This window comes from Miscanthus floridulus, chromosome 11 (genome assembly GCF_019320115.1).
Source record: "Miscanthus floridulus cultivar M001 chromosome 11, ASM1932011v1, whole genome shotgun sequence".
Taxonomy (NCBI): domain Eukaryota; kingdom Viridiplantae; phylum Streptophyta; class Magnoliopsida; order Poales; family Poaceae; genus Miscanthus; species Miscanthus floridulus.
Window position 1 is genome coordinate 82007464 of NC_089590.1, and position 20399 is coordinate 82027862.

General features: G+C 50.4%; 1 protein-coding gene across 2 annotated transcripts in view; it reads left to right on the forward strand.

Annotated features, from left to right (window-relative positions):
- The first annotated feature begins 2676 nt into the window (after nt 1–2676).
- The window catches only part of LOC136491362 (wall-associated receptor kinase 17-like), a 55999-nt gene continuing 38276 nt past the window's right edge, over nt 2677–20399 (forward strand). The window contains exons 1-2 of one of the 2 annotated variants that reach the window (XM_066487639.1): nt 2677–3839; nt 4622–4870. In XM_066487639.1, the coding sequence (XP_066343736.1) occupies nt 2900–3839; nt 4622–4870 (1189 nt within the window). In that variant the 5' untranslated portion in view covers nt 2677–2899. The remainder of the gene's footprint in view (nt 3840–4621; nt 4871–20399) is intronic. The other variant, XM_066487640.1, reaches the window with a different exon arrangement.

Sequence of the window (20399 nt, forward strand, 5' to 3'; positions counted from 1 at the left end):
TGGAACTCTTCTATGTAGCTACATTGTCACCATCTTTTTTAGATCCCAAAAGAACTCTATCTTGTACCGTCTGCCACCCATGATCTGATCATATCATGCCAGAGATGGATGTATCAGTTACCTAGCACTGAGCAAAACTATCACGCTTGCCACCGAAAAGAAAATGTAACAAACACTAATATATAAATAGTACATACTCCCTCTGTCCATAAAAGAATGCAATTCTAGCACAGTGTCATAGCTTAGTATCCTAAGTTCGATCAATTACAGATAAAAAAGTTTCAATATTTGTGATATCAAATAAATATCATTAGATTAATTACAAAATGTATTTTCATAATAAATTATATTGCGAAAAACTGTGATTAAGCTCGGCTCTAGTCAACGTGCACCGCAAGACAATCAGAAGACATCTTGGCGATAAAGAAAAATCTGTTCGGATATGATAGATATCATATTTCTTGTAAATACTTACCATATAGCCGAATAGATCTAGACTTAAACCGACCTGTAACCCTACCCTCCAGACTATATAAGGCGGGTAGGGACCCCCTCGAATGCATCTGATATTCAATACAATCCACCGAAGACACAGGACGTAGGGTATTACGTCGATCAGACGGCCTGAACTTGTCTAAATCGCTTGTCTCTGCGCTTATGTCGCCATCCGGCTCCTATTACGCGCACCTCCACCGATTCATCTACTACCGTGGGCGTACCCCTCGGTAGACTGCCGACCAGATTTCGTCTGGCAGTGATGCTACAGTAAATATATGCTAATCATGGATTAATTAGGCTTAATAAATTCATCTCGCGAATTAGTCATGGCTTATGTAATTAGTTTTATAATTACTTTATGTTTAGCATTTCTAATTGACATCCAAGTTACCTTATGTTTAGTCCTTCTAATTGACATCTAAATATTCGATGTGACAGGGACTAAATTTTAGTTCCCAGATCAAACACCCCCTATGAGGTTAATTTTAAGCTGAGTCGATCTCCGGTCAATTTTCACCTTCTTAATATTACAACAAATACAGATAATAATCAACTTTTTAAGCTAAGTCAATCTCCAGTCAAATTTCATATAACATTACTCTTGTATTGTAGCTAGCATTTATTACGGACATGTGTTATGGTGGTCAGAGCTTCAAGCAGTAGATTGAAGTTGTTTCTCTTCCCCTATGTTGGAATTGGCTCATGTTGATATTACGGAACAAGGTTTGAAAGGAGAATTACTCAAGTTGCAATTTAAAGATTTTGATTTTTTTTCCTTTTCTTTAGTCTGTTGTTTTTCTTTGGTACATTAGAGTTTTTAATGTCTTAGCTACATATTTGCTTGTCGAGACGTGTTATTCTTTCGTAATAATTGTGTCCTGATGCATCTTTATTACCCTCTTGTTCTAAATTATAAGTCATTTTATTTTTTAGGTATATAATTTTTGATATGTACTTCCTTCGTCCTTTTTTAAGTGTCATTTAGATTTTCGTGCTAGTCATACTTTCTTAAATTTGATTATATTTTAAAAAATATTAGCAACATTTGTGTCTCTAAATAAAAGTATTATAAAAATATATTTGATGATTAATCTAATGATACTTGTTATGCACCATAAATATTAGTAATATCTTGTATATATTTGATTAAAGTTGAGTAGATTTGACTCCTTGGTACGTGAGAACAACATTTAATGCAAGACGAAGTTTATACTACCTCCGTTTTAAAATAAATCAATTTCTAGAATCACCTAAAGTCAAATTATCTTAAATTTGACTAACTTTATATGAAAGAGTAACAACATCTATGGCAACAAATAAATATATTATGGAAATATATTTCATAATGTATCTAATAATACTAATTTGGTGGCATATATATTGGTGCTCTTTGCTATATAAAGTCGATCAATCTTAAAATAATTTAACTTATAACAACTCTAAAATTTGAGTTTAATTTGAGACGGAGGAAGCATCTATGTACTCCCTCTATCTTTAAATAAATCAATTCCTAAAGTTGTCTTAAGTCATTTTTATGTTTGACCGAATTTATAGAATATATATGACATTAAATAAGCACACTATAAAAAAATATTTTATGGTGTGTCACATCATACTAATTTGGTGTCATAAATTTTGCCGTTCTTTTATATAAATTTGGTCGATCTTCAAAAGTTTGACTAGGATTTGATGATTTATTCAGAGATAGAGAGAGTATGCAATATAAACTATGTATTTAGGAAGTTAGAGTGACTTACAATTTGAAACTAACAAAGTAGAAGAAATATGAAGGCAGGAAAGCTTCATTATCTAAAAAGGTATATAGTCCTTCGGTAAGGCGGTTGTCAAACACCAGTACCAATGATTGTCATCCGCAAGCTAGTCCCATTGGAACTTACGGCCTGTTGTTGCCTAGTATCATCATGCCTCTTGCCTCATGCGGGCTTTTTCCATGGAAAAATAATAGGATTCGAACGTCGTGGTGCGATTGACTCGTATGGTACCAAGTCTTCCACTCACCTTGGTTGGAATTTGGAATTAATTGATGAGATACCGCTCATTACCTCCTGGTGCTGCTAAGTGCTAAATCATGAGCATCGTACATCATGCCTCTGGCCTCATGCGGGCTTTTTCCATGGAAAAAGAATAGGATTCGAACGTCGTGGTGCGTTGACTCGTATGGTGCCAAGTCTTCCACTCACCTTGGTTGGAATTTGGAATTAATTGATGAGATACCGCCCATTACCTCCTGGTGCTGCTAAGTGCTAAATCATGAGCATCGTACACCAGCCAAAGACTGAAAGAAATCAATTCCACGAAAATCACACGACAATACACGTCCAGAATCCAGACTGTCAATGATCCCCTAGCAGTTCCCTGCTTGCCCCTCTCGCTCGCCGGCATGCCGCGTGGAAGAAACCGCCGATCAGCCGCTGATGCGGTTGCACGACCACTCGCCCTGGCGCTCGCTCTCGTCTCTACCCTGCCTCGCGCCGCGCACTCGCAGGATCTGGCGCTGCCACCACTCCGGCCACCTGGTCGGAGGCCGACGACGTGCGACAACGTCCCGGCGCCCTTCGGCACAACGTCTCTGCCTGGCGGCTTCGGGGTGATATGCGGGCCAAACAGGGAGGCCATGCTGTCCATCGGCGAGCATGAGTACAGAATCGATTCCGTGTCGGTGCCGGGCAGCTACGTGGTCATCTTCGCGGAGCCCATCACGCAGGTGTGTTACGACGGCAAGGGCAAGCCGACGCCCGGGGCAAAGAGCTTGGACGGGACGGCGTTAACGAGCTTGGAAGGGACGCCGTTCACTTTCTCCCAGAGAAACAAGCTGGTCAACTTCGGCTGCAACCGCACGCTCATAGCCTACTTCCTCAACCTGACCGGTCATCCCAGCCCGCCATACACCAGCTGCACCACCACGTGCACCACCTCCAGCATCAGCGGCTCTTGCCATGGGGAAGCCTGCTGCGAGGCCTCCATGGACCAGATGAACGGCGCCAAGGCGATCAGCCTATCGTTCTTCCTGGACAAAGACGGCGAGGAGGACGGAACCTGCAGCGCGGCGTTCTTCCTGGACAAAGACGAGGCAGTCTTCAATTTCAGTGGCGACGAGGTACGGCCGCTAAAAAAGGCCTTGTCGCCGCAACGTGAGCGCAGGATGATTTTGGATTGGGCGTTTGGGAGCACCACCTGCGACCAAGCTCAGAGCTACAAATTCGAGCCACTGTGCAAGTACGGGTACGGCACCTGCGTCGACGCGCCTAGCGGAGCGGGCTATCTCTGCAAATGCCCTGACGGGTACGACGGAAATCCGTACGTCAGTGACGGATGCCAAGGTAAATTAAGGTTTCTTCTTCTTCATCCGTCCAAAACGGTCGCAAGAAGTTTCTTATGTTTCTCAAAAGTAGGAAAAACAGAAAAGAGTTTCTCAGGGAACAAAAAGATAATATTTCACTAATAAATTGAAATACATGACTCAGTACTTGCCATATTTTTATGAGAAAACTGAGAGTCCATCCTTTAATTATGGGGAATAGAATCAGATTAGTATAGACTAGGAAGCTAAGTGCGGGATATATGCATCTATTGCACTCTCCATATTTTGTCCGAAAATGGCTATAATGCATTATATTTCAGGACGGAGAGAGTAAGTTCCTAACAGTTCAACTACGATTTCATATGGAAGCACACATAGTTTTTTTTTAAACATGGTAGAGACATAGACATTCATACATACACATTTACTCAACCCTATAAATGCACGTATACACAGCCTATCCATATAAGTACCTCTAAAAGATTGAAATTGGACCGGCAGATTTTGAGATAAGACGATAATAATCTACTTATGAGGAGCTAAACGGTTTTATTAAGAAGGAAGAAATCACCTCAATTAAAGTTGAAGAGAATTCAAAACATATCATTGGGATGCTTGTTCACGCCTCCCACACCAACCAATTAGTTTGAGCCCTGAATGGTGTCTGGTATTATTCTTTCATGCTGGTTCATGGAAGAGTTTTCATTTGTAACATATACAATTTTATAGTCTGTTATGGATACAAATAGTTTCACCTTGCTTTCTGAACACGAAGTGTGTTGTTTTGTTCTGTTTGTCAAGACATCAACGAATGCCGGAACTCCAATAGTAACAACTGCACCTATCAGAATCTCTGCAACAATACTTTGGGAAGCTATACCTGTTCTTGCCCCGAGAACAATACTGGTGACGGTTACAGGACAGGAACAGGCTGCAACACCGCTCATGTGTGCAAGTACGGGTACGTCGACGCGCCCAACGGAGCGGGCTATCTCAGCAAATGCCCTGACGGGTACCACGGAAATCCGTACGTCAGTGACGGATGCCAAGGTAAATTAAGGTTTCTTCTTCATCCGTCCAAAACGGTCGCAAGAAGTTTCTTATGTTTCTCAAAAGTAGGAGATATAATCAATACAAATTTGTGTTTAAAACATTGCTCTCTTTTTTGTTTATTTTTTCTAATACAATCTCTCTATATATAAAGGGCCTCTATCTGACAGTGATAAACTTATCAAGTACTTTGTATTTTTTTCATCCATATCTATATGTTCTCTTTTTCTACCTGACACCTCCATGTATTTCAATATACATTTAGTTAAAATTTTAGCTTACAATAGCTCTTACCGCAGCGCAACTCTATTAGGTTCAGTCCAACATCTGTAATTGATGGTGGAGAAGCGAAACATATAAGGCGGAGGCAGCCCTTACCTATTATGCTAGTCTTTTGGGTTGAGTTAGGCCCCAAGGTCTTGTATGTTGTGGGCTCTGGTGGACCTGGGTCTAAGGGCGCCGGCTCGTGGGTATAGCGAGCTGGGCCACATCCGTTGCGCACTCTAATAAGTGGTATCAGAACTCATGGTCAGAAAACCTGAAAATCTCTGGAGTCACATGGTGACAGGGGAGCCTGTTAACCTCTCGGAGGTCAAGGGGTTGTGTGTGATATAGAGGTCACAGGGGTTATGTGTGATATGAAGCGTTGGACTCGGGGCCTGGAGAACAGTCTTTAGGAGGTCTTCCGGAGATCACACGGGGTTGTGCGATGTGAAGCGTTGAATCCGATGTGTGACGGGGGAGATTGTTAGGTTTAGTCCCACATCAATAATTGATGGTCGGGGAGCACAACGTATAAGGCAGGGGCAAGCCCTCACCTATCAGGCTTTTGGGCTGAGTTAGGCCTAAGGTTTTAGTATGTTGTGGGCACTGGTGGACCTGGGCCTGAGGGACGCCGGCTCGTGGGTATAGTGAGCTGGGCCGGATCCGCTGCGCACTCTAACAAACTCAAGTCTAATGAGTCATGACGTCATTGATTTTCAAATTTTAATCTCATTAGTTAGTACAACTTTTATCATCAAAAAATTAATCAATAATATATAAGTCTTTTGCTTATGGTACCTTTTATGAAAACTCTACTTCATTATTTTATTAGAAATAATAATTTTAGACCTTAGATTGCGCTCTTAGTTACCATGATAGCAAAAAATATGGTCCTTTAAGCTTGCACCGAGGCACTCAAAATCGTCAATATAACTTCAAAGAAAATGTAGGAGGGGCCAATGCTACTAACCTCAAGAGAATATTAATATTTATATCTAATAACTATTGTTTACTCAAAAGGCATATAAAAAAGTAAGGAAGGTCATAGACACTTTTTGTCTGCACTAACCTCCTCTACTGTTCATGATATTAATTTCTATACCAAAGAATCATATGTGCAATAGTATTTTCTATAAAAATATAGTGCTTACAATTTAGAAACATATATTATAATGTTTAAGTTAAATTGTATGCACATCATTTATGATTACCTTAAATTGTTTTTATGTATTAATAGCTACAAAAGTATGTGATTTATAAACATATATAATTATATTTTATGGTTATTTAGACATTTTCCACATTAGAAGTTGCTATGTCAAGTTTTTTTTAAGAAAATTGAATGGATTGTGCCTACTATTATTGGTAGTAATTAAATTCTACTGGATCAATGGTTAGATCTTCCTTATTTTCGTGAGAATTTTTAGGGCTTGTTTTTTTCTAGCACGTCCCGTAAAAGGTTCTGTTGAAGGCCTTCAATTAGTAATAATATAATAGTAATTTTAGAATATTGTTTTTTATAGCACGTCTCATGAGAATTAATACAGAGACTCTGTTAGAGGCCTTCAATTAGTAATAGTAGAATAGTAATTTTAGAATTTTGTTATCTGAACGCAATATTTCAACATAACCTTCTCCATTGTATCATAAGGACTTTTGTTTTAGAGTTATCCATAAATATAAGGATTTTGGTACCGAATCTCCAAGCATTAATTTAATTCAACAACTATTCAATATATTTTCTTTTAGGTGGTGACTTGCCATTTAAAACCAGGGGTTACTGAACAATAGGGCCATAACTATTCAACTAACGCAAAAAACCGTAGCCCACTTCTGATGGCACATCCGTACATGCGCCTATTCTATCTATTTTTAACGCCTTAAAGACTCTAGAAGTTCTTATATCTGTGGACAGAGGAATAGTGATTTTAGCTACCTATGCTTATTGTAGCCAATTGTACATTGTAACATACTTTCTGAATGCAATTTAGCATATGTAGAAATCTTTAATCCCTATTGTTTTATATTTTTTTCAAAGAAAAAAATGAAACATAAACCCTTAGACCCAGTACACTATAACATAATGTCAGTGCGAAAAGTGACCAACACGTAAATATTTGTAGTTTTGCCGTACGTTATGATCGGATGTGGCCTAACACTCAATGACACAGGGTTTATACTGGTTCAGATAACGTGCCCTACGTCCAGTTTGAGTCAGTCGGAGACTTTATTCTTGAGCCCAGATGCTCGAAGTTTGCTGTGGGGTTACAAACGAGTAGGAGTAAGATGGGAATGCAAGAGGACCGGTCGAACTCTGGTCTGAAGGGCCAAGAGTGAGGGGAGTTCCAATGTGCGCTGGGTGTTCGAGCGTGTGCTCTGTGTAGCTTTAGAGTGTCTAAAGCTATCAGAGAGTGAATTGAGTGATCCGTCTGTTGTTCGAATCGTCCGTATTGGGAGAGAGCATATCCCCTTTTATAGATGAAGGGGACGACCTTACAAGTGAGAGAGAGGGGGAGAGAGAGAGTACGTATGCTACTAAGTCTTGTTGCCCACGCCATCGGGTATAAGATGATTGTAGGCACCCACAACACTGTTGATGCCCAGAGGCATGTGGGAGGTTTTACCTGTGTTCACCATGTATGGCAAATGATGGCGCCCACAAGACTGTTGATGCCCAGAGGCATGTGGGGGGTTTTTACCATGTTCGTATGGTATGGGAATTGATGGCGCCCACAACACTGTAGGGCAAACGTCGGCGCCCACAACACTGCTTGGGTTCTGACATGCCTGGAAGGTTGCAAGGCACCCTTCTGACATGCCTTGTCGGTACTGTCCTGCAGGTGTACATGATACGGTCCTCGGTATTGCGGTTGACTTGAGCAGCCCTGCCTTACTTGCTCCGTCCGTTTTCTGGGTCCTCACCGAGCGGGCGTCTCTGGTCGGTTGGTCCCAGTCAGCTCCGACTGCGCCAGTCGGAGAAGAACTGTAAGCAGAGATTCGACGCATCCCCGATCGGAGACGCGGGTCGGAGTCGGAAGCGGCGTTGGCCAGGCCCTCCGGTCGGAGAGGCAGGCCGGAGTCGGAAGCGAGCGCCGTTCCTCCTTGGCCAGGCCTTCTGGTCAGGAGAGATGGGCCGGACTCTAAAGCGAGCGTTGTCCTTTCCTTGGCCAGGCCTTCCGGTCGGAGAGGCGGGCCGGAGTCGGAAGCGAGCGCCGTTCCTCGTTGGCCAGGCCTTTCGGTCGGAGAGGCAGGGCGGAGTTGGAAGCGAGAGTTGTCCTTTCCTTGGCCAGGCCTTTCCGGTCGGAGAGGCGGGCTAGAGTTGGAAGCGAGCGCCGTTCCTCCTTGGCCAGGCCTTCCGGTCGGAGATTGGATCGCCATTCTGGCCTGTCGTTAGGTTTTTGGGCCAGCCTAGGAGCTACGCGTCATTCGTAATGTTGTCTGCTGGGTCGAGCTTTTGCTGGGAAGCAAGTCCATGAGGGACCCCGGGTTTATGAACCCGACAGGAGCCCCCGGGCGATTCGGGTAGAATCGTCTAGGGAATTTTTTTGGTTTTGACGGTGGGTGCGCGTGAGCGCACCCGTGGTTGTAGCCTCCGAGCCCTCGAGTGATTCGGGTAGAATAGTCTGGGAGGGGGGGTTTCGTGTCACCAGCGGGGGAATTTTTTATTTCGACAGCGGGTGCGCGCGAGCGCACCTGCGGGTGTAGCCCCTGAGGCCCCGAGTGATTTGGGTAGAATCGTCTGGGGGGTTTTGTCAGCGGGCGTGTGTGTGTGTGCACCTTAGGTGGGCAGTAGCCTCCTCTTTCTAGTTCCTGATCCAGTCGTATCCAGGAGCGTGGACCCAGGCATTTAGGCGTGGTCGAGGGACCGGGCGAGATGGAGTCACCAACCAAGGCGTCGGGCGCATCGAGGGTTCAGGTGAGTCAGAGTCACGGATCTAGGGATCGAGCGAGTCGGAGTCACCAACCAAGGCGTCAGGTGCACCGAGGGATCAGGCGAGGCAGAGTTGTGGATCCTGGCACCGGGCATGCTGAGGGATCGGGCGAATTGGAGTCGTGGATCTAGGCGTCGGGCACGCCGAGGTTTCGGGCGAGTCAGAGTCGTGGATCTAGGGATCGAGCGAGTCAGAGTCACAGACCCAGGCATCGGGCACGCTGAGGGATAGCCGAGGGATCGGGTGAGACAGACTCGCGGACCCAGGCATCGGGCGTGCCAAGGGATCGAGAAAATCAGAGTTGTGGATCTAGGTGTCTGGCGCGCCGAGGGTTCGAGCGAGTCAGAGTCGCAGATCCAGGGATCGGGCGAGTCGAAGTCGCGGACCTAGGCATCGGGCGCGCTGAGGGACAGCCGAGGGATTGGGTGAGACGGACTCACAGACCTAGGCGTCGGGCGTACCGAGGGATCGGGCAAATCAGAGTCATGGATCCAGGCATCAGGCGCGCCGAGGGTTCGGGTGAGTCGGAGTCGCGGATCCAGGGATCAGGAAAGTCGGAGTCATGGACCTAGGCGTCAGGCACGCCGAGGGACAGCCGAGGGATCGGGCGAGACAGACTCGCAGACCCAGGCATCGGCCGTAGTCAGTGGGTGTGCTGAGGGGTTGGGCATCCTGAGCCCCTGAGCCCTATTGGGCTCGGTAGGGGTCGGTTGAGTTTCGTGCATTACCCCATTCATGGTTTTCGCAACTGGAGGGGCTAAGCTAACATCGCTTGCCTCGATGGCTCGAGTGACGCGCTCGGTGAGCTCGCTAACGGGCATGTTCGAGTGAAATCTGGGTCCATCGTTCGTGATAGGGTCGGCATAGCCCTCATGTGACATTCCACTGCTCCTTAACCCATGTCTCGATAGATGCCCGGATCATTCCAGAGACCGACTCAGGTGGCCCACTGGCCTCTCCTCGTTGGAGATTCTGTGGGCATGGCTCGAGGTTAGGATCGAACGAGAAGGTTGAGATGATCCTATCTGCTTCGGAGTAGATTGGGTGAGGGCCACTGGGGCTCATCTGTGTTTTCTCCCCTGGCTCTGTTTGACGTGAGGCAGCCTCAGTTGCTCATGTTGAATGAGGCAACTACCGCTTCAGTGACGCAACACGAAGCATTGTGATGCATCAAGCTGCATATGCGATGCTTTGGATGCATGGGATGAATGAATGCGTGCATGGATGAATGTGTGAATGTGTGTATGGGAATGGATGAATGAATGATCATGCATCAAAAGAAATAAAGTAAGAGGGATCGGTAGAGTTACCTTGTTGACTCAAGTGACAGGTTTGAGGAGTTTTTATCGGATATGTCCGAATGGCACCCATGTTCATCATTCGTGATGGAGTCAGTGTGGCCCACATGGGGTGTCCCTCTGCTCCTTACCTGCCTCTCGGCATTCGCCTGAGACATTCGATCGACTCAGGAAGCCCATTGATCTCTCCTGAGTGGAGATCCTATTGTTGGGCCTCTCCAAGTCTTGCCTAGGAAGGCGGAGGGCCGCCTGCATGTGGTTGCGCCTTGTTTCCCGCGCTCGGCATTCGGTAGTGGTGGGCCATGCCCAGGCCACGTCCCATCTAACCAGGCACCGTCTCGTCGGGCAGGGCGCATCCCATCAGTCAGGACGCATCCCATCCACATCCCATCCACATTGAATGGGGGAAGGGAGAGGGTTTTTTCGCCCCAATCCTTTGCCTTTTCCCAACTACCGTGCCTCCTCCTTAAATAGGGGAAGGGAGAGGGTTTTCATCCCATTCCTTCACCTATTCCCCAACTACCGCCTCTCCTCCTTCTTCCTTTTTGCCTAAGAGCATTCGTGTGCCACGGTGGTTCCTAGGAAAAAGGGGGAGAGCGAGGGAGAGGAAAACTCACAAATCTATTTCATGAACCCAGAGCATAATGTCATGCTAGAGGTCATCCAGTGTAAGCGAGTCGATGCTGGCCGCTTTCACTGAGAAGGGCTACTACCACCGAAGGAGGTGGCACACTAGAGGGCTCCTACGGGGGATGCTTTTCTGCAACCTCAGGCCGACGAAGTGGTTTCCTTCCTCGCCATCCATGAGCATAGGCTAGGATATCCCGCACACTGGTTCCTACATGGGCTCCTCTGGGGCTTAGAGCTACAGCACCTCAATACGACTGGGGTGCTGCACATCACTAGCTTCGTCACCATCTGCGAGGCCTTCCTCGGGATGGAGCCACACGTGGTCTTCTTTCGGCGGCTATTCTTCAGGTGAGCCTTGTCAGAGGGGGACCCTCCTAGGACCGTGCCGGTTGGGGGCTTCGCCTTGCAGAAGAAGCCAAGTTCGTCAGGTGCCTACCCCGCGTACTCCCCCTGTGATCCAATCGGGGGTGGCATGGGGAGTGGTTTTACATCAGAAACCCGGCGGAGGCGCCATTCCCGTCATTCACCGGTAGAAGGCCAAAGAGGCGGGATAGCTAGTCGTGGGGCCCTTCCAGTCGGTAGAACAAGCTGGAGATCCTCGGGCTAGAACTCTAGAAGCTGCTGCAGCATGGCCTCGATGGGCTACAGGTGTTCCACACCTCTTCCATCGTCGGGTCGCCCCACTGGTGGAAAGGATGCAGCCAATGTGGATGTACACCTGGCCCGACAGACCCTGACCATGCATCACCGGAGGAGTTGGCGAAGGACAAAGCCTGGAGCTGACTCGACCGTATGCTGCGACTGAGGGCCAAAGAGTCCCTTGACAGAAAGCCCAGACCTCTTCACACCTCAAAGCTATCCAAGCTGGTATGTTCTCCTCTCCTTATTTCATGTCCCTTTTGATCCCGCTCTCCTATAATCTTGACTTTAAGTCATCCATTTCGTAGGGACTCGAACGTTATAAGTCTCGGCCGCATCTTCTGAAGGGGCCGGAGGGCGTGGCTCGATAAGCCACCCTAAAGGAGGCAGCAGGACGCCAAGAAGAAGAAGAGAGCTAAGAAGGCTCGGAGGAAGCACAAAAAGGAGATGGAGATCACCCGGTGGGTCCGGGCAGGTGAAAGTAGGAGCGATGTTGAGGTGGAGCTCGAGTCGGAGGAGCCCACAGAGGTGGGGGATGATGCGAGCTCTTCCGAGGATGGTGGAGGCCAGGACTGTCGTTGCGACCTTGGCGAAGCATCGCGAGCCTGTGGCCTATGTCTGCCAATGGTGGGCGGGACACAGAGAGGCGTGGTGATGTTCCCTCGCCAAGGAAGCAGCACCATGAGCTTAGACACTATCGGCGAACGGGAGGCGAAGCGGACGCGGTCGCCGTGCCCTTCGGAGGCATCGTCGGCCTTGTCCCCTCCTGCTCCGGGCATGGTGGGGCAGACCGATCGATCGGAGGAGCAGGCTCATACCCACACATCTTTAGGGGCCAGTGCTGGCGTGCGACCCACAATGGGGGATGCCCCGCCAGCTGCTTCGGTGGGCGCGCCCTAAGCCAGGGTCGACTCCCCCCTCGGTCGGAGTGAGGGGCGCGAGTCAGCAACCCATGAGCAGGCCCTCGTCCAGCGGGCCCATTGTCAGGTGGGCCAGGGCTTCAGAGCCCTACCGCTTATGTCCAGGTATGCATTCTCTGTTTTTCAATCTCATAGTTTTAGTTTTTTGAGTGACTGACCAATTCCTTTTGACAGGGCCAAATACTGATGGGGTTGAGCATCGCCCCGGCTCCCGTGCAGGTGGAAGTGGACCCCCAACCTGCATCAAGCTATGATGAGCAGCGGAGAGAGAAGACTGGTGGTGGTGCATCCTTACCCTCCATGGGTGGTTCCTTCCCAGCCGGTCAGTAAGTACGGTGGCGACGGCGACAATGGTGTTGGCGGCGATCCCGGTGACAATGGCGGAGGTTGGGTCGGAGGTGACCCTTGCGGCCCCTCCCCCACCAGCTATGGTGGAAGAGGAGAGGGAGACCGGGCTCCTTGCCTCGCCGGTCGAAGGGCCACATGGCTCACCCTCCCAGTCGGAGCTAGAGGTGTTAGGGGGAGACGCGGCCAGGCCAGAGGTGGAACGTTCACCGGCAGGCCATGAAATAGAGATAGTGGAGGTCCCCTCCGACGGCGAAGCAGGTGATAGGGTGGATCCGCCGGTGTCGTCGTTGCAGCTGGCGGTGGTCCGGTCGTCGGCTAGGCCCTCCAGCGTGTTGGGGGCGACCACCGACCTGGTGTGGCCCTGCCATAGAGACCCAAGGAGGGTTTGGTTCATCCTTCGGGATGAGGATGAGGTGCAGCTCTAGGACATACTTGGGGGGAGAGGACTCGCGATGGAGTCCGATCTCACCCAAACCAGGGCGAGGCTTGAGGAGGCCTTGGAGTGGGTCAAGTTCGTTCATCAGGCGGTGATGGTTGACTAGCCCCACGTCGCAGAGGTAAGTTTTCTATGTTTGTCCTTGATTCCTTGGTTTCTAGCTGGTTGCTTTTAGCGTGTTTGCTTCTTGCCTTGCAGGGTTTGGAGGAGATGTCAAGCCGCAAGTCATGTTTCCTCTGGGAGGAGCATGCTCGGATGGAGCGAGAAGCCGCGGTATCGTGGCGGGTCACCGAGCTCGAGCGCCAGTTGGAGTCCGCCCATCATGAGTCTCAAGACCGGATGATCGAGGCAACGGAGGCACGGGCGGCCGCCGCTGAGCGGGGGCTTGATGCGGCAAAGGTCCACTAGGCGGAGACCGAGGCGGTGCTCTAGAAGTCCCTGGCAGAGACCGAGATGGCGCTCTAGAGTTCCCTAGAGGCCCTGGAGTCGAAGCGGAAGGCCCGATCGGAGGTCGACCAGGAAGTGCTTACGCTCCGGGGCCAGTGCTTGGGACAGAGGAGACGAACGCCCGGCTACGTGAGTAGGTGACTTGGCAGGAGGAAGGACTCTCCATCCTCGAGAACACCCACCTCGGTACGTACCCATTCTGCTTTTGGTTGATGTCTTGGCTTTCTCTTTCCCTTGCTTCTGAGCCTGTCATCCTTCTTCCAGAGCTAGGCAGAAAGGTTGAGTCACTGGGGCAGGACCTAGAGACGACCAAGGCGACGATTGGTCAGAATGCGAAGGTGCTGGCCAAGTTCCTTGAAGAGCGACGTGCTCTTGAGGGGGAGCTTGACCAGATCTGCAATGTCACCCAGGTCGTCGTCTCGGAAGTGTTTGGGTCGTCGCCAAGCACCAGCATGCCCGCCATCCGACTGGCGCAGGTCCCGAACAAAGTTCGGGCCCTTATCACCGATGGGATGTTCGACGGGACGTCAGGGGTGCTGACTTCAGTGGCGACGCATCACCCAGACCTGGATTTTGCTGCCATCTATAGGGGGTACGCCAATGGCTGGAGCGTGGACGCCATTCATGAGCTCGAGGAAAGCTTGCTTGCCACACACACAGTTGGTGGCCGAGCAAGTCTCTGCGTAGTGGGTGATGGATGCTCACCGTGCGAGCCTGGCCGAAGGCGGGCGTCAAGAAGACGTTGCCCAGCCTACGGATGGAGCGGAGAATGGATCGGAAGCGAACGTCGCCCCTCCTCTGACCGAGCCCAGTGTTGCCGTGCCGGAGAGCGAGCAACCCTTACCTTCACCTGTCGCGCCGTCAGCCGATGCCGCCGGGTGGTCACAGTAGTATTTAAAGTAGAAGGAAATCAACACATGTAAAGGATAAGTTCATGGGAAAGCCCCCGTGTGAACATTTTGTGTATTAATGAATACATCAATTTTGTTTTGTGATGAGTCACTTTGTATGGGGAAGCTTGTCCCATCCGTTCCTTATTTTTACCCTAGCATAGCTTTGTTTTTTATTCTTTCTTTTTTGCACCTGCCCTTTTGAACCATAGGCTGCAACCTTAAGAACCCAGGCATGGCCCGCGAGGCTCAGCTGCTCATAACCATAGGTTGTGGTGGGGTGTGATCGGTCAGAACGTTTAAAGCAAAGTTATGTAAGGTAATTAAAGGAATGGACTACCCTTTCGTTCGGGTGAAAAGTATTTACCATATGATAGTAAAAAAGAGAGGTGGTATCGCACCCCCGTGGAGCCCCCGAGCGACCCTGGCCCGAAAGTGTTCAGGCCGGGGTGCTTGTAGGAGCAAATGTTGAATGAAAGAAAGCGGTAAGACTGAATCTTTAGGGGAAGAAACGACGTAACTGTTCGATGTTTCAAGTGTTGGTGAGAACATCGCCGTTGTCACCCTTCAGTCGGTAGGCGCCCGGTCGGATCACTTCGGTCACCATATAGGGTCCTTCCCAAGACGGAGAGAGTTTGTGTTCCTCCTTGGTCGATTGGGTCCTTCAAAGCATGAGGTCTCCGACCTTGAGGATCCTTCCTCTGATTTTCCTTTCATGGTACCTACAGAGAGTCTGCTGGTAGCGAGTGGAGCGGATGATGGTCGTCTCGCGTGCCTCCTCGAGTAGGTCGACTGTGTCTTGCTAAGCCTCTGTGGCTCGGTCATAGTCGAAGGCCTTCACTCTTGGGGCATCGTGGTTGAGGTCGGTGGGCAGCACTGCTTTAGCTCCATAGGCCAGGAAGAAGGGTGTGAACCCTATGGATTGGTTCAGGGTCCTTCTTAGGCTCTAGAGGATCACTGGGACCTCTGCAACTCATCGCTCGGTGTACTTGTTGAGTCGGTCGAAGATGCGTGGCTTAAGTCCTAGGAGGACCGTGCCATTGGCACGCTCGACCTGACCGTTAGTACGTGGATGTTCGACCGAGGCCCAGTCGATCCTAATGCCATATCCATCACTGAAGTCTAGGAACTTCTTCCTGGTGAAGTTTGTTCCATGGTCAGTGATGATACTAGTTAGGAACACCGAACCAGTAGATGATGTCGAGGAAGAACTTGACTGCCTCTTCCGAGAAGATGTTGGTGATGGGCTTGGCCTCTATCCACTTGGTGAATTTGTCGACCGCTACGAGCAGGTGAGTGAAGCCATCTAGGCCCTTTTTGAGGGGTCCTACCATGTCGAGGCCCCAGACCATGAATGGCCTAGGTGATGAGGATGTTTTGGAGCTCCTACGCCAGCAAATGAGTTTGCTAAGCGTAGAACTAGGCATCCTTCACACCTGTGGATGACCTCCTCTATATCTCGTAGCGCGGTGGTCCTGTAAAAACCTTAGCGAAAGTCTTTTTCGACCAGCGACCTCCGGGGCCACGTGATGTCCGTAGATTCCGGCGTGGACCTCGAGGAGGAGTTGTTTCCCTTGGTTGCTAGGGACGCACTTCTTGAGTACCCCCGATGGACTTCGTTTGTAAAGTTTGTCACCGAGTGCGACGAACGTCTTAGCGCATCGAGTGACCTATTGTGCTTTAGTCCTTTCGAGTGACCTATTGTGCTTTAGTCCTTTCAAGGAGGTAGGCGCTCGCCAGTCGGTTTGATCGAGTGCCACCATGGCGACGTCGACAGGCGACGTTGTTACGGAGGCACCGGGGTCGGAGCCCTTGAGCGCTAGGTTGGCATCGGGGTGTGTCTATATCGAACCTTCCAGGATGTGGGCAGATGGTTCATGAGGGTCGTTGATGAAGACCCCGTCCGGAGACGGAACCCGCCTAGCAGCCAACTTCGTGAGAAAATCAACAGCGTCATTGTCCTTTCGAGGGACATGATGAAGCTCGATCCCCTAGAATTTGTCCTCAAGCTTGCGCACCTCCTAGCAGTATGCTACCATGAGGGGGCTTTTGCAGGAGGACTCTTTCATGACTTGGTCAACGACCAACTCCGAGTCACCGTGAACGTAGAGTCACGTAGCAGCCGAGCTCGATGGCGATGCACAGTCCATTGATGAGGGCCTAGTATTCCACGGTGTTGTTTGAGGCCGAAAAAATGGAGGCGGATGGCGTAGCAGGAGCCTACTCCCGCCCGGGGAGATCAGAACCACTCCAGCCCCCGAGCCGAGCACCATTATGGACCCATCGAAGTACATCGTCCAGAACTCGTGGGTGACTGTCTGGGATCGGGAGCTGGACCTCCGTCCATTCGGCGACAAAGTCCACGAGAGCCTAAGACTTAATAGTGGTACGGGGGATATACCTGATATCATGGCCCATTAGCTCGAGTGCCCACTTGGAGATTCATCCCACGGCATTGCGGTTGCGGATGATGTCTCCGAGCGGGTATGAACTAACGACCGAGACTTCATGGTCGGTGAAGTAGTGCAGGAGCTTCTAGGTCGCCATCAGCACAGTGTACAAGAGTTTTTGCACCTGGGGGTACCAGACCTTGGGGTCGGTGAGTACCTCCCCGATGAAGTATATGGGTCGCTAGATCTTAAGGTGGTGTCCCGTCTCCTCCCTTTCAATGACTAGGGCGGCGCTCACCACGTGATTGCTTGCCGTGACATAGAGGAGGAGGGGTTCTCCCCGTTCGGGAGCGACGAGGATTGGGGTCGATGTTAGTGATGTTTTGAGGCTCTCTAAAGCCTGCTGTGCTTCCTCGGTCTAGACGAAAGCGTCCATCATTTTGAGAAGCTTGTAGAGAGGCATCCCCCATTTGCCGAGCCGGGTGATGAATCGGCTTAGGGTGGCCAAACAGCCGGTGAGCCATTGTACGCACTTGACGTTGCGTATAGGGCCCATGTTGGAGATAGCCATGATTTTTTTGAGGTTGGCCTCGATGCCGCGTTCGGACACGATGTATCCAAGCAGCTTCCCCTTTGAAACCCTAAAAACACATTTTTCGGGATTCAATTTGATGTTGAACCTTCAGAGGTTCGCGAACATCGCGGCCAAGTTTGCGACCAGGTCGCAAGCTTGGGCCGTTTTGACCACTATGTCATCAACATAGACGGCGATGGTTGGTTTTGGCCGGTCAACCTGATCAGGTTGGTCGAGCGGGTCTATTTGGTCGGTGAAGCATTGCTGCATGCACCATTGATAGGTGGCGCCAGTGTTCTTTAGGCCAAAAGGCATGGTTACGTAGCAGTACGAACCATACGGGGTGATGAATGAGGTTGCGAGCTGATCGGACTCTTTCATCAGTGATCTGGCGATAGCCTGAGTAGGAATCCAGAAAGGAGAGGATCTCGCACCCCGAGATAGAGTCGACTATCTGGTCTATGCGTGCCAAAGGGAAATGATCCTTCGGACATGCCTTGTTAAGGCCAGTATAATCAACACACATTCTCCATTTCCCAAGTCTTCTTTTTAACAAGAATATGATTGGCAAGCCAGTCAGAGTGGTATACCTCCTTGACGAATCTAGTTGCGAGGAGTTTGGCGATCTCCTCACCTATGGCTCTGCGTCTCTCATCATCAAAGCAACACAGGTGCTGCTTGGCGGGCTTCGAGCCTAGGATGAGGCACAGTGCTGTGCTCGGCGACCTCCCATGGTATGCTTGGCATGTCATAAGGTTTCCATGCGAAGACATCATGATTGGCGCGTAGGAAGTCGATGAGCTTGCATTCCTATTTGGCTGGGAGCTAGGTCTCGATCCGCACCGTCTTGGTTGGGTCAGTGGGGTCGATTCCCACTGCCTTGGTTTCCTCAAGTGGGCAGAAGGCAGTCGAGGAGGTTGGCTTGTTGTAGTCCGGGACTACTAGGGTCGACAACTCCCCGAGCCGCTAGGAGCTTGAACGAGTGGATGACGACAGTGGCGAGCTCGAAATGCTCGCGGTCGCATGTGAAGGCGTGCGAGAAGGTGCTTCCCATAGTGATGATGCCGTTCGGTCCGGGCATCTTCAACTTTAGGTAGGTGTAGTTGGGGATCGCCATGAACTTGGCGTAGCATGGCCTCCCCAAGATGGCATGGTAGGACCCTAGAAAGTCCACCACCTCGAAGGTTAGCACCTCCGAGCGGAAGTTGGCTCGGTCAGCCAAACGTGACTGGGCAGATTGATCTGCCCCAGCAGGTATGCCTGTGCTCCTGGGATCACGTCGTGGAAGAGAGAGCTTGCTGGGCAGGAGCTCTGATCGGGGGATGCGCATGGCGTCGAGGGTGTCGACGTAGAGGATGTTGAGGCCACTACCTCCGTCCATCAGCACCTTGGTGAGGCGCTTCTTGCGGACAGTGGGGTCGACGACGAGCGGGTAGCGCCCCTGGTCTGGTGATGTGGGCTGGATGGTCCCTTCGATCAAAGGCGATCGGAGATTCCAACCAGCTAAGGAAGGAGGGGACGACCGTTTTGGTGACACACGCCTCTCTATAGCACACTTTGTGCTGGCGCTTGGAGTAGACAGGCATCAGACCCCCCGAATATCATGATGCACTCCTCTGGATCGGGAAAATCGTCCTCGTCCTTGCCCGCCATGCCTTCTTTCTTGGCTGCTGCCTCCTTGCCCTTTCCTTCCTTCAGCCCATCGGCCTATCGTAGGAAGCGCTTGAGGAGCTCGTAGTCCTTGCAGAGGTGCTTGATGGGGTAAGCGTGGTTGGTGCATGGGCTATCCATGAGCTTGTCGAAGTGGTCAGGTAGGCCCTGCTGGGGCTGCTTGCCCAGTGCGATCAGCCGCGGTGACCAACACTGGAGTTGGCCGATCGGCGCTGATCCTTCTTGTTCCTTTTTCCCCTCTACGTGTAGGGGCCCTCGTCTTGGTCCTCACGCTTGGCCTTGCCCTTGTTTCGGCCTCCATTGAAGACCGCTCCGACCGCCTCCTTGCCAGAGGCATGGTTTGTGGCGACGTCGAGCAGGTCACGGGTGGTTCAGGGCTTTAGACAGCCAAGCTTGTGGATCAGAGACTAGTAGGTTGTCTCTGAAGAGGAATGCGCTGATGACTGTTCGCGTCGATGACATCAGGGAGGGAGTTGCATCGTTTGGAGAATCTACGGATGTAATCCCACAGGGACTTGTTGGGCTCCTGCTGGCAGCTCTTGAGGTCCAAGAGTTCCCCGGGCGGACATACGTCCCCTGGAAATTCCTGACGAAGATCCTCTCGAGGTCCGCCCAGTTGCGGATGCTGTCGTGCAGGAGTAATTCGAGCCACGCTCAAACACATTCCCCCACACAGATGGGGAGGTATTGAATTATGAAGTGGTCATCATCCACTCCACCGGCTCGGTAGGCGAGCCAGGAAGTCTTCGAGCCATATACCGGGTATTTGGTGAGCCGGTATATTTGGCGATGTTGGTGGGCGGTCAGAAGTGTTGTGGGAACGACGCTCTCTGGATGCATTGGCCAAAGGCCCACGGTCCTTGGCCATCCGAGCTGGGACTCTGGTCGTCTGGCCGGCTGACCATGCCTGGGGTGCGTTTCACCGCTCCCCTCGATGGTCCTGGCCAGGGCCCATGCCGCCTGCTCTCACCGCCGCCCGATGAACGTCATCATCATGCCGGGCTTGACAGCCGGTTGCTGATGATGCTGCGAGCTTCTTGGTTCGGCCCGAGCCGTTCACACATGGGGGGTCGGTGTGGAGCGGGTGCCA